The sequence below is a fragment of the Buteo buteo genome, chromosome 2 (genome assembly GCF_964188355.1).
Source record: "Buteo buteo chromosome 2, bButBut1.hap1.1, whole genome shotgun sequence".
Classification (NCBI taxonomy): domain Eukaryota; kingdom Metazoa; phylum Chordata; class Aves; order Accipitriformes; family Accipitridae; genus Buteo; species Buteo buteo.
This window is the reverse complement of record NC_134172.1, coordinates 40725740-40740678: the sequence shown is the minus strand read 5'-3', so window position 1 is coordinate 40740678 and position 14939 is coordinate 40725740. Positions and strand designations below refer to the sequence as shown.

The window sequence follows — 14939 nt, the reverse complement described above, 5'->3', positions numbered from 1 at the left end:
GATTTTTAATATTTACTTAGTGTAAAAGGTGCTGTGTATACATATAAGCATTTTAGAATTCTAAATTGGATACATAAACCTTATATATATGCATAGTATTATAACCAAATTATCTCTTTGCTTTCAGTGAATCTTGATCCTAAAAAGGTATCTGGAGCATTCTGGCCAGAAAACAGCTGCTGTTCCTAGAACATGCTTACATGGGAAAAAAGCAAGACAGAACTGTTCTGTGATAGCTCACCATGTGAGCTTTCTTCTCCCATGCTTTTAGTGCTGCCTTAGTCCATCAGAGATTTCCTGCAGTCCTACAGGTGGACTGTATTTACTAAACTAAAGTCTACTTGTTATGCATTGCTACCCTCAGTGGCTGATTTGTGAATAAAGACAACGTTATGGCAGCTGGTCTTGTATTACAGCTAGTGAAATGGTTCATTCGTAGACTTGCACTGTGAGAGCACAACGAAGTCTTGAAATATGCAGGAGTAAAAGTAAATTAGACTTGGATTTATTAAGAACTTTTACTTTGTATCTTAGTTGTAGTTCTTCAACTCACTCACTTGATCAGGTATGCAGTCAGTGAATTGAGAATTTTTGTTCGAGGAATCTCTAGTCCAGCATGTGGAATAAAGGAGGGCAAATGAGTAGCTAGAGCTTTGAATGGTGACCCAGTCTAATAATTAAACACACAACTATCTTGGTAATCCTTGAATGATGTAATCTTCATGTTATCTTGTCATGTGACTAGAAGATAGAGGTGCAACAGATTTCTTTTTACATTTTAGATCATGTGAAATTTGTATTCATAGTGTACCTCTTTTGATCCTGAAGGTAGTCCCTCATAATAAAAAAATTTTAAAGAACTTTAGGATACATTTTCTAAGTTGATGTATTTTGCATTAGTAAAAGCACAGAAGATTGGGAAGTACAGGGTATAGAACTTACATGGGCATTATTCCTGCTGTTTATGGTTGACTCGACTTCATATTTAGATTTTGGGCTTTAACTGATTTCATTAGTTACGATATTTTCTTATTTTATTAAGTAATACTTGCACTGTGTGTGGAAATTTAAGGTTAAAATGAAATGGGTATTTGTAACAGTAAGCCCTCTGGATGGGTAGCCTATGCCATCTCTTTCTGGCAAGCATATGATTTCATGAAATTGGTTTACTGTGAAGTATTGTGTGTGATACTGTACATTACTGAAAACAGCTTTAACAGTAGTATAGAGAATTACTTCAATGCAGTTTATTTTTTAAACCTAGTTCACTTCCTCACTTTTTCTAGCATTTGAGAGGATTTCTGTTGTCTTGCTTTGCTGTTCTGAAGGCATTTGTCTCTTTTATGGAAATTAATTGATCTGACAGGGGTCAGAGGAAATATCTCTTGGTTTCCTGTATGTTTTTGCTGCATGTCAAACAATATGCTTGTTATCATTATGAATTCTTATGCAAAATGGATAATAAAGTGCTGGTATGGCTAAGTGAAATAATGGCTTGCTTTCTGGATACCTGCTGAGTAAGCAGCTAGTTCATGAAGTCAAACGTTGAAGTCCTGGGCTTCTGGATGCTTATGATTTGTTCCAGGAAGAAAAAATTGGTCTGTACTTGTAAGTCCTGAGTGACTTCACTGATGCCTTCAGTGATGGAAAGACCCAGCTAAACTTGAACTGACCAATATAGTTATAACCAAGATAAATTTACTGGAAGTAAGAGGTGGGAAGAAGAGGGTGTACCAGTTGGTTAAGTTAAACTATTGTCAGTCCATTGTTTCTGGCTCTTTTTCTAGTCATTAACTGTTTATTTCTGCTGTTACTCTTCTGTAGTGGTTATGGTGTCTGCAGTAAGTTAACATTAATTCACTTGGTGTGGCTTAAAATTTTATTTCAAATAAAGCCATATCTAAAATTAAAAAGTGAACATTGATGAATCTGATTTTTAATGAGTAGCAGCAGAAATCTTATAAATACACTGTAAAATTACACTGGAAGATACATTGAAAAGGATTTAGTGAATGTAGGCTTTTTTAAAAATTAAATTGTTTGTGAAGGAAGGATGGGCAGAATTATGTATGACATTAGAGGTGATGCTGTGCATCAGGAGTTCAGGTAGGATAACTAAGGATAATTCTAAACAGAAAATATGGTATAATTACCTTTATTTGAATTAAGAGCATGAAATAATGTATCTTAAGGCTGTTAGTCTTTAAACGGGATGAATTTTAGATTCTGATCTGTGTCAGTGAAGTGTTTTATCTTGAAGTCTTGTGAGTAGCAATCCAATTTCCATGTGACTAATAAAATATGGATACCTTGGAGTTTAGTCAGTGAACAAATCTGAACAATTGTTCAGATTTAGGTAATGAAAGAAAAAAACCATTGGTAAAAAGCTGGTTAAACCTTAAAGTACCTATTCGTAAGAAGTCTTGGTACTGGAATTTAGGTGAGAGAAGGAAAAATAAGGTTAGTCAGGAAAACCAGTTCCATGGTTGTTAATGGGCCTGGGTCATATACGTTTGCCTTGCTAGCACCTTTTTAGTGTGATTAAAAATATCCAGAGCTTATGACATCAAAAAATTCATTGTGTGGAAAAAAATGAAAGATTCCTTATTGTTGGCTGTGGTGTTATGTTTGGTTTTCAAGAAACTGACTTGTTTTACAGTTTCAGTCAAAGATCAACGCAATCATTTGAGCCTTGACTTTCTCTTCCAGGAGTCTGACAGAGCTGGTAGCATTTTCTTCTGTCAGGCTTTTGTTGTTTAAGATCAGCTCTTTGACTCACTGACACTGTAATGAGGAGTAAACAAGCCCTATTTCTTTGCTACAATTTGTAGTATGTTTCTAGTGGATTCTGAATTTAACAGTACTAGTTGTTAAATCATGTAGCTGTAGTAAACTTCTTTACTAGTGGTGGTAATTGTGTTGAGGAATTGAGTATCACAGCCCCATATGGAGGGGTTTATCTTCAGTCCTGATGGTATCAGCTTTTGCACTCCACTGCTAGCTGTCTGCTTGCTTCAGAATACTGTCTCTTCAGTTCTCCTCCTGCGTTTAACCACTACATTGTAGTCACTGGATTTCAAATGTCCTGCTTGGCCTTTTTTTCCCCACTGATAAATGTGTTAGGTAATGCAGGTCCACCTGTGCTTCCGATCAACTACATGAATGACTGTTCTATTACACAGGGCTTAAAAATATGTGTCTCTGTGAGAATAGATACTTAGCAGGGTTTAGAGGGTATGATGCTGCTGAGAAGAAAAAGGTTTACATTTTATGTAATTTCTGTGACTAGAGAACATAACAGTGGTGTCCCTTAAAACCACCATAAGAATCAACATCTCTTGGTAATGTTCCTATCTAGCAGGTATATAAACATCTGAAGTCTTCTGGATCTCTGATGTTAAAAAGATGACAGGATGTTGTGTCTTGCAGAACCTTTCTAAGAATAAGTTAAAAAAAAATTATTGACTTCAAGATTCCATTTTTTTAAATTTTTTTTTTAATTCTGTGTTCTAACCGAACAAATGTTTCCTTCATTTACTTCTCAGTGGTTGGTGTCTATTCACCATGCAATTTATTGTTCATTGATGACATTTTCAGCAGGCCTGAAAGTTACGATAATTAGGTAACAAGAGTTAAAGGAAAGTTATGTTGGCATGATTATTTGAGTAAATTTGCCTCCTGTATTCCATATTCCATAGGGGTTAAGCTAAAGCATTATTTCCGTGATTTTTCCAGTACTTCACACAATCATTAATTAATGTTGAAATCTGTTGTTAACAAGTGAAACTATGTATTCAGAGGAGAGAACAAGTTACCTTCTTATTTACCTGGAAGATACTGAAGATTGGGTAATTTTGGATGCCCTTTACTGGGGTTTTGTTGTAAAGTTTTAGGTAAGAAAGTAATCTCTTCAGGATGAGGAAAAGATAAACCTTCTTCCATGCATACCAAGATTAATATATTGGAGCTGGTCTTAGGTAAATCAGCAGTGCATGTTCTTTGATTTGAGGTTCTATGAACAATTCCAGGCAGACATAAGTTTTCCACTCAGTGAACAAGAAGACCAGGAAGGGAAAAAATCTCAGGTGGTTTGGAAACACTAAGTCAACGAAACTCTTGCATGACGTAATGGTGGTGCCATTGCCAACACTTTATTTTTTTGGCTACTATTTCTGTTGCTAGAGCTCTCCCATCAGTCATGGAAGACCAGGTTCAATAAAGTCTTTTTTTGCACCAGAGAATTATCTTGTACCTGTTATCCCCTAGACTGCTGCTGGAAATTTTGGGTATGACATGCTTACAATCTCCTGTCTAGTAAAATTTCCTGTTGTAGAAATTAGAAATTCACTGAGGCTACAAATGGAATTCAGGGGACCTACATGATGGGTGAATATCGTAATCGACAGAGAAAAGAATAAATCTCAGTGTTTCCCTGACAATGCACGTTTTTATACACAGTGAAGCAGAGATAAGAGTGAGAGCGCAAAGAACTGCTCCCAAGCAGAGGAGGGATTGGTTTCTCTGCTTTGTGTCAATCCTCAAACCACATGCACCTTAGTACAAGGAGGGTACTACCTATTTTTAGTCATGTAATGACAAAGTTCTTTTTGATTGCAAGCTGCCTTTATAGATTGAATAACAGGTATCATGATCATCACCAAACACCAATCAAACTGGAGACTAACAAAAGCTGGAGCTCACATATTTATTTTCCATTCCACTGGTAATTGTAACTATAGGAAAGTGTCATATGTAGTTCATTAAACAGTTTCATTAATAATTCTAAACATAATAAAGGGAGAAATGCATCTGTATATATGTGTTTAATTGAATTAGCTTTAAAAAGCAGTGGTACAAGTATGTTTTGTTAATCATCAATTACTATAGATAGTGAAGGTTCTATATAGAAAATAATGGGGGTCCTGATTCAGAGGTGGTACAATGAAAGAGTTTTTATTTAGTTGGAACAAGTTATTTTGTTGTTTTCTGCTCACATTGGAGCCTGAAATACCTAATCTGTAATGCTTAAAGGAGAAAAAATAACAACTTTTCTTCCCCGTGTAGAAATTAGATACACAGCTGCTAATCTGAAGTATTTTACCAAATTTAAATCTTAACATGTGGAGTCCTTTTCTTCTTTTATTATAAGAACTTAAATTCTGTATCTGATTCCATTAATGAATTACTAAACCTGGCTCAAACTTTTCCAGGTAACAGTTAGAAAAGAGGTGAGTGCAGTACTGTTACATCATGTAAAATATTAATTTGCCTTAATGAGAGATTTACTTTTCATTAAAGAAATATAAACAGTGAATGTGTACAAAATATATCAACTGAGTCTTTGCCTAAAAAAACCAAAAAGTTAACTTTGGGATATTAAACTTAGTTCAAAGATGTAATTTAATGCAGTCATAATGATCTTAAGTCAGTAGTTAATGTTCTCATAATAACATTAATTCTGTCTTCTTTCAGGTATTTTATATAGCGTAGTATACTGCTATGAACCTTATTACCTGTAGGATTCACATTAATGATCATCATCTTGAAAACCTTCTGAAACCTTCACAATTGTATTTTCCGATGTCCTTTGTGTTTAGGTTGTCTTAATTAAAAAAAAAAAAGAAAAAGCGTTGGCAAGGGACTTTGTTTTTCCTACTTATCACGGTTTAGGTAACTTGTCTTCTAAGAAATAATATCCCAGACTTAAATGCTGCCATTTACATTTCTGTCAGTTGAATCTTTCCTCCCCTTTTTACTGTTTTATAGTATGCTTGCAAAATTATGGCATTTTCAACAATTAATCATTTTTTTTCATGAAAGACTGGTATTCATCAGCCTTCTAATTTATCTGAGTAACTTACAGGACATTGCAATGTATGACGTGCTTTTGTCTTTTGCAGATCAGGTGTTTCTATCCTTTTATATTTAAAGGTGAAGCTCTGATTTTTACTTCACTAATAACATATTATACTGTAAATCTAATGATCTGTTTGGGGATTTGAGTTAAAAAAGTGCTCCTGGTCTCTCGCTAGTGGATAAACCAACTTCTTTTGTACAGTGCTTGCTCACAGAGGTAGCTATTTTATTGATGAATATGGAAAAAGTGTATAGTCCAGTGCTTTGTTCCATTCCTCTAATTTATGACACCAGTAATAATGGATGATGAATGAGATATCCAAAACATTAATAAATTATCTTAAGAGTTGTACTAAATCAAAGGGGAGGAGACTAAGAAATAATCTCATATAATGCCTTCAAGAAAAGTAAGCTAATTCCAGAGTAATTTATTCAGCGATATGCAAAAACCCAGAGAAATTTGTTGAAATTGAACTGCTATAGTTAGTATGATGTTAATATAACTCAGCGTTCCAAATGTGCTATTCTTGACATTTGGATCACCAGCTTCAGGTGGCAAGAGATGTAAAATGTACAGACTAAAATCATTCTTAAATATTTAAGTTAAAACGTTGAGTTTAAGCATGTTTAAAATAAAACCCAGCAATTTTGTCCTACGTTGATGACGCTTACATCCTCTTCCCTAAATTCATCTATCTACTGACAGGGTTGAAATTTGCAGCAGTTTTCTGCTGTGGTTTGCATTCACTAACTTGATGATTCTGTGTGAAATATGCACTTGTTCTAAGAGAAACTGCAGCCTTTTGGGTTTTTTTTAGCAGTGAAGTTTCTACGTTTTGTCCATTTGGATGCCACAAGCAATAGTTCTCCCAGTGACACTGGCTATCTCAGAAGGAATCTTTATGTTAGGAGACGCATTTGGCTGCTTATGCAGTATTCATGTGACACTTTGCTATAGACAGGGAGCATCAAAGTAGTGGTCTAGTTTTATGCAAATGAACTATTGCCATTCTTATTAATCTGGTTCTTAATGTTAATAAGTCCAGTGAAATTTAGTTCACCATTATAAAATGGAGTGAGATTTAGGGAGTGAAAGTGTTACTGATGTTGGTAGAAGTAAGACATCCTGGAGGTGGTGTAAGGTTTTCCATTTCACAAACTGATGCTCTGAGGTTCTACAAATGTGGCTTTTTATCACACTTAGATGACCTGTGTGTGGGCTTAGATAATTTTATCATCAAAATGAGCAATATGGTTTTTGTCCTCCCCCTGTTCTCCTTTTTTGCTATTTTCCTTCCACGCCTTGCACCTTTGCTGGGGTTTATATGGCTGTATGGAACTGATCCAGCTGATAGAGAATATATTTTTTCTTTGTTGAGGTTTTACAGTGAGTTACAAAATAGTTAAATGTTTTTGGTATATAGTTAACTAAACGTCATAAAGGCTATGCTTTCTACATCAAGGACTATTGAAAGCCCTTATCCTTGATGATTTCTAATCAAATTGGATCACCTTTGGATACAGATAGTTACCTACCTACCTAGTTGTATTAAACTTATGATCCATTTCCATGTTTATTTCTTATGTGTAAAACAGTGCAAAAGAACTTCTTACTGTGCAACAGGGGCAGTATAGTAAATGGTTTTCCATATTGCATGGATCTCAACTTCATTTTTGTGACTAAGAGTATGCAGTGATAGCTGGATACTAAGTCACTTGTATTGAGCTTCTGGATTTTTTTTCCCCAGTCCCCCCTGTCATGATCCCCATAAGAGTCTCAGTGATCCAAACCATAGTGGTCTGGATGGTGGCATGCTAGCACTGCACTCATAATGTTTATCTTACAGATGGACATTTTCTAGCTATGCTACTTTCTGATTTCTCAGAATGCATTTTATTGGTTGTCTTTCTACTCATAGCCTTAATTTAACCTTTAACTGCGAAATTTGTTGTAGTTGCAATTTTTTACATAAAAGTTGTCATCAGAAGCTGTCACCAGTTGCTTTCTACTTTTTGTTTCCTCTCGGTTTTTAATAAATATACTAAGTATTGTTAGTCCTATGCTACTTCTAATCATTGATCTTTATGATAAGCAATTACCATACTTTTTAAAAATAGTGAGTTGTAAACAGTATTTTGGGTTTTTTTGTTCCTGCCTTAATCTAAGCTCAGGCATCTTGTGAAAATGTTGATATTAATTCTAACTTAAATGAATGTGCTGTATTTATGAGTTAGAGTAGGACTGCTTTGGCTCAGTCAGCCCATACTTATGCAATTGTTAAATTTGACTTGTTTTTCTCCATAGCTGATGTGACCGAGTCTGTAATTTTTAATGCTGTCATGTTTAAACATAAGTAGAGGATAGCAAGCATTTTTAGAAACTAGGAATTATATCTATTTTCTAAGTTTATTAGATCTTTACACATGAAGTATATATGTAGATTTTCTTCTCAGTGTATTTGTCTTACCTTTTATTTCCCGCTATTTTCTTTAGGCCATTTATATTGGAGTTTCACATATAACTTTAAGATCTTTACTTCACCCTTCCATTTATCTTAAGGTCTGCCTTGGCTACAAAAGTATAAACCTTATAGTCAGTCTTCAAGGTGATTAACTCGTAGCATTGCATTGTACAAAAGAAACCAGGGTCTTTCTGCATTGGTATGTGTGGTGTTAAAACTGGGTTAGTGATTACAGTGGGATAGATTTCCCCTTTCTGCAGACCCCCAGACGGTCTCATTATGTTCAGGATGAAATCAAGATCTGTTGAAGACCAAAATGGTGTTTACCAGTAAGCGAAAGATTGAAGAGAATTTATTTGCATTGTCAATATTTGCCATGATGCCAGACCTTAGCTAAAGGAAAATAACTATTATGAAAGCAACAGAATCCTATATATTCAGTACCTTTCTCATTATGTTCAGAAAAGTCTACTAAACAGTGTTTTAGAAGTTAAGGTACTTGTTCATGATTGTAACACGGCTTTAAGTTTCTTCTGTCCGTGATACATCATAGGAACTTGAATCAGCATTATATATCTGAGACGAGTGCTCTGATGTCTCTGTGCTGCTTTTTGTTCTGGAGAATGTATAACAAAGTCTCATAATGGATAAATTTCACTTGAAATTAATTAGAGCAGACAGCCAAAAAGAGAATGGTAGCAGAGCTTAGAGTGTATGATGCTCACCTGGATAAAAGATGAATAGATTCAATACCTCATTCAGTTATTTATGGAAAGTAGAAAGATTCTCCATTTTGCAGAAATTAAAGTATCTGTATCGATATTAAAATATACCAAGAAAGGGATTTGGCAGCTTTAGCTTTACCAAAATTGGAGCATAAGCCGTTACTCCAACAACAATAATTAAGGCCTAAATTGGGAGAGCCCTTCTATGGAACAAGACATAAACTGATCTTTTTGAGAGTAAAATGCAATATCCGCTCTCTTTTATATGAATATCCTTAAAGAACAACCACCATTAATTGTGTAAGATGATGATTGCACACTGTATAAACTTACAAAGTAGTCCTTCCCATGCAAATCTGTGCAATTTGTAATTTTGTATTTGATGCTTCAATAAATAGGGCATCTGAAATAAAAATGTAATTGCAAAGAATACATTTTCAGCCATGTAAAAAAAAAAGTAACTGATTCAGTAATATGTTTTGTGATGGCAACAGAGGAATGCTTTGGCCTTAAGCATATTACTTGAGAAATAAGGATCTTAAAAGTAGGGTTGTACTCTGTCATATATATGACATTTGAGGGCTTATTAGAATCACAAAGTGCACAGCTAAGGTTCTTCGAAAAAGAGAAAAGAACTTTAAGTAGCAAAATGTGAATATGAAATAATTGTAAATTAATTTTTGCCCAGTCCATTCATTTAGGTGTTGATTATGTTTCATCATTCCTAATTAAAAGACAATGTATTGTTTAAATAGGGTAGTAATTGTGTTTTTTAAAAATGGTAGAAAAGTGTCTCTAATTGGAATATCAATTTTTGCTACCAAAATAAAGATCCCATAGTTTGGAGTACTTCCATGTTAACGTATTATGAAGAAGTCTGCAGTGAACACTGCAAATCAATACAGTGAAGGGTTAATTGTGAAAACTGACATAAGTTTTATTTTCTTATAAATCAAGAGGTTGGTAAAGTGTACGCTTACTGTTGATCATTAGAATACAAAACTATCTGTTAAAATCAATTAACATGCATATCTGATGACTGATTGTATAAATATGAAAGTCAAATAATTGTAATCGTTAACCATGGCTTCAGGTCATATGAGTTGTCAGCTCAAAAAAACTAAAGGAGAAAGAGGTTGATTTGCATATGTTTAATGTGGCATGCTGTACATGTGGGAATTTGAGATAAACCTTTGCTAGTAATCTGCTTGTTTTTATCTAAAAATCGACTAGGAAACGTGGGTCATAACAGTCAAATGAGCTATGTGTTGTATTGATAGCACTTGATTCAGTAGTTTGGGATTTAACATTTTACTATATGTTTTAATATTTTAAAATTGATTTTTTTCTTAAGAGAGAATTGGAAGAAGCTGGTTAAAAAGTTATTCAAGAAATACTCAAAGATCTTATCAGGAGCATACTCAAAATTATCCTATAACTGATTGTAAGACAGAGTTACTTTTACATTTTTAGTTGGACTTATGTATAACAAGCACTTCTTTGCCTTTTATGGTAAAAAAATCAGAGATATATTAAAAATTTTAATGAAGTACTGTACTGAGTCACAAAAGTATCTTTCTATATGAAGTAGACCAGACAGATAATTTTTAATTTAATTGATCAACTGTAATAAATAGAGGGAGGGAAGTGTGGCAGAGGAATGAGGCTTCTGGCCTGGAAAGGATTTACGTATTATTTAAATTCCTGAATATAATAATCCATTGCAGTATTTACTTTTTTTTTCCACTGGTAATGCAAGATAGTTTATGTAACTCATAACAATTCAAAGAATCCTTGAAATGTGAGTCAGAATATAGTGGTCAGTATCTTACATTACCTAAAATTTGGTTAAGCAAGTCTATCCAGCCTTTTTCTTTTCCCCTGTATTTGCTCCTGAACATTAAAAAAAAAATTTCCTGTCCTAAATTTTGAAATATGGTAATCTCTTTCTAAAATTTCCTCTGGTTCCTATTTTCATGAGTTCCCAAAGCGAAGCAGCAGCAGTATGTGGTTTCTTTTAGCCTGATTTGTACCTGCAAACTAAGAAACTTTCTGATGATGGCAGTATCAAAAGGTGGAGAAAAGAAGATCTTGTTGCTCGGTGCTTTTTACTGTGAGCCTTATTTATAATTTTGCCATTGTAAGTATTTGACATTTGTTCTTGGGTATGTGATACAATCCAGTTCCTTGCATTATCACCCAAATTAACATGAGTACCAGCAAGGTGGCCTCTTTACTGCAGCACTCATCTTCTCAGTCTGGGCAGAGTACAGAATGCACGCAATTACTTGATTTCTGGTATTGTTCCTCAATGAAGTATACCTGAATGGCACTGCCTTTTGCTTTAGTCTTCTATTGACCAATCTTTTTCATCATCTGTTAAGGCACCTGTACTGTGTTTGAGGGTTGCGGGGGAAAAGGACCAGCTGGCAGAACAGAGGAATGGAATCAAATTCAGTTTCTGTCCTTTACCTCTTATGTAGGGTGGACTTTGCATTTGATTGCAAGAGAGGGAAAGGTGGCTGTATCCCAGGTCACTGGTTTTGTGTCCCTTCTTTAAATGATTTACGTGTCTATTTGAGCGGGGAATTATGACCCTCTAACTTAGAAATAGTTGTGTGAGGAGGTCAGTTCTGTAATCATAGATTAGAAGCCCAAATTAAACATGAAACTAATAAAAAAACTAAGTAAATTTTAGAAGGAAGAAAAAAGTCTTTTTAAGACATTGGTGACTGTAATTACAGTTTTAGCTGTACTGTAACTGTCTGGTGAAAAATCACTTTGCTACCAGAGGCTGCCAAGCTGCAGATGAAGGAAGATGATCTATGTCTAAGTGGTACTTCCTAGAGACAGTCTGATTCCAGAACCTCAGGATCATTCCTGAGCCATTCTATGTCCCAGTAATCCCCAAAATCTTCTAATGTGTTAAGGTATATACTGCTTTTACAAGGATCCGTTACTTTAAAAAAGAAGGATTTAGGATGTATATGATTTGTTTCGGGAGTGGATGGGATTCACAGATGTGGTGTGGGAATGGATGAATTGCCATTCTCAAACAGAAATCTGGGCACTAAAAGAGAATACCTTAGCAATAAAACCAGTCTCATTTGTCCCACTTCAGAATCCTATATTGTGAGAAGAAAGTGCTTCAGATTCCTTAAAATATAGAAGTTTTTTGTACTCTTGTGTTTTGGGGCTTGCAGTGTTATTAGCTCAAAGGGGAGGTATACTTTTTCATGATGACTGTATTTAGCCAGGAGGAATAGTCCTTTTTAAAGCAAATTGAAATGAGTGTATGAGAGCGTGAAATTATCAGCAGCGCTGGTGCACATTTACATTACTTCTACATACCCTTTTGAATGACCACACAACAGAACAAGTACTTCATTTCCACTGTGTTGATTTTTGTTGACAAAACATGGCAGTCTATCCAAAGGAGGGTGTTTAGCCAAGATAAATATAAAATTTATGATTAAGCAAAGTGTTTCCTTATTATAATCCCTAAAGAGAATTTGAGACTTGTTAAATATAATGTGCCCAAGTAGTTTTAAGAGTAAATTATCCTTTATGCTTTTAAATGCTGAAATACAGCAACACCATCAACCATTTGAGATCTTACCAGCAGAAACAACACTGCATACTGATTTCCTTTGAACCAAGTAGCAAAAAACCTGTGCATATAAACAATATATAACCTCAAGTTTGATGTATTCATTCACTTTTACAGTCCTGTACAGAGATGATGTCAGTAGCACGGTTTGTGCAACTGTCTCTCACTGTTTTGTGTAATGTGTGTTACGGAAGAAAGCAAATAAACCTTTTTGACAGTATGGAAAAAAATTGATAACACGATTACACTTATGGCACATTTCTTTAACTGCTATAGTTACGGAATACCACTTTGAAGAAAACTATGGTGGTTGTCAATATTATTCATTAAAATAAATGGAGAATGAAAATTGATTCAGGAGATGAGTGGATTTTGACCTTTGTGGTACCATTGTTGGCATTGGAGTGCAGTGTTCTAATTAAATTGTGAATGTACTTAGATAGTGGATATTAAATGATCTCACTGTATTCTTTCAAGGACTATGAACTTCCAAAATCAAGGATAACATTAGATGTCAGCCAAGTATTTTGTCCTTCTCGTGGTTTGTCTTTACATCTGAATTAGTGCCAGTTTGCACAGATTGTGTGTCAGCTTAAATACAAGAAACAGGCCTCAGTCTGCTTGAACTCGTTCCACCAAAGACTTCTAAAAACTTTCGGTAGTCTGCAAACTGTAATGGTTGTTTCACATTAAGTTGCTTTGTAGAATTATAAAACAGCTTTTCTTGTGCTTTCAAATAAAATGTTGTCATCCGCTAATGAATGAGATACCATCTGTAATAATTAAGGTTATTCTACTTGTTTTCCCCCTGCAGCAAAACTTCTGAAGGTTTGCAGAAGACAGGAGGAGAACCACCAAGAAGGCTATTGCAGTATTGTAAGTACTGCACCCAGGAAAAAAAAGAAATATGTGAATTAAGAATGTTGTAAGGAGATTTCCATTTTGGGGGGCAAAAAATGAGCTACATAAAGGGATTACGTGTAAAATACAGAGCAGGATGTATTGTAGCAATCATGTTAATAATTTACAAGGGAAAAACTGCACACTTGTAAAATCTAAAATTGTATCCTTGTGCAGTGTAATCAGGAATTTACCAATAGCAGTGAAAAATATTTCTCTATCCACCAAAGATTGATCTAGTTTATATACATTTGTTTATTTAAAACTATCAGAATTTAGAAAATCATTGTAGTTTTGTAGGTTTGTCATTTGTTTTAGTGACTTATTGTTTAGGTTATTTTGCAGAATTATTTATTTGCTGATTTATTTATGTATTTCATTATTTATTTATTTGATTATTTAGTAAATTATTTATCTGATGAATTATTAATACATCTTCATGACATGCTTTAAATTATTTATAACTTAATTTTGAGTTTATTGCTTTTCGACGCTGCATTGTTACTGACTAGTTTTGATTTTTTTTTTTTTTCTTGGTTCTTGAAAATTAAAGTACTAGCTCTAAGGCAAAAGTATATTCTTTGCAGAATCCATAGATGGTTTTCAATGAAGTAATTTACCATGTAGATACTAATTTTGTTTAGCTTTATATTGCTTAATATCACTTTTCTACTTATTTAGCTTTTGCTTCTATTATTTCATAGACGTGTCAAGATCAAATGAGTGACCTTTAAGGAGCAAAGATAAATGTTTACTTTAAAACACATAGAAGCACAGTAGTTCTATTTTCCCCTTCATAAGTACTATTTTATTATTCTTAAAGTCAACTTGAGATATTTTTGTCCCAATAAAATGGATATTTTTAAGTGAGACTCTTGATATTTGAACTAATACATTTAGCTTCTAATAAGAAAATAATACATTCACCTTAACTCATATGGAGAGTTCCTTTTTAGTGGCAAGGTTTTAAATATATGGGGAGGAATGGTGGTATCTTTAGACACATGTGGGAGAAGATACATGTCAAGGGGGGAAGGTGGGTAGTAGGGGTTTTTTTCCCCCCACAGTGTTTTTTGCATGTGTAGGAATTTATAAGCTCAAAAAATTTAACATATCTGTGTTGTTGTATGTAAACTACTCTCAGGTTCTGTGTTCACAAAGAATCATTCCTCATGTACCACGTACTGTTGTGAAGCCTGTTTTCGTGTTGCTTTCTTTTGCTAATTAAAAAGGTCTGAAATCTCATCTTTTACTCCAAAAGGCTTGAGTGAATGTATAAAAGCAGTGTAAGGGGCCAATTTTAGGCTTAAATTCTGTAGAGCTGGAATTTAAAACGCATGCCTGGGATCAGAATGTGACTCAGAATCAATTCTGACTGACGGGTTT

General features: G+C 34.3%; 1 protein-coding gene across 2 annotated transcripts in view; it reads left to right on the top strand.

Annotated features, from left to right (window-relative positions):
• Positions 1–14939, top strand: part of TBC1D5 (TBC1 domain family member 5) — a 325080-nt gene that overhangs the window by 13126 nt on the left and 297015 nt on the right. For both annotated transcript variants that reach the window (XM_075051907.1, XM_075051919.1), the window contains exon 2: positions 13468–13529. In XM_075051907.1, the coding sequence (XP_074908008.1) occupies positions 13468–13529 (62 nt within the window). The remainder of the gene's footprint in view (positions 1–13467; positions 13530–14939) is intronic.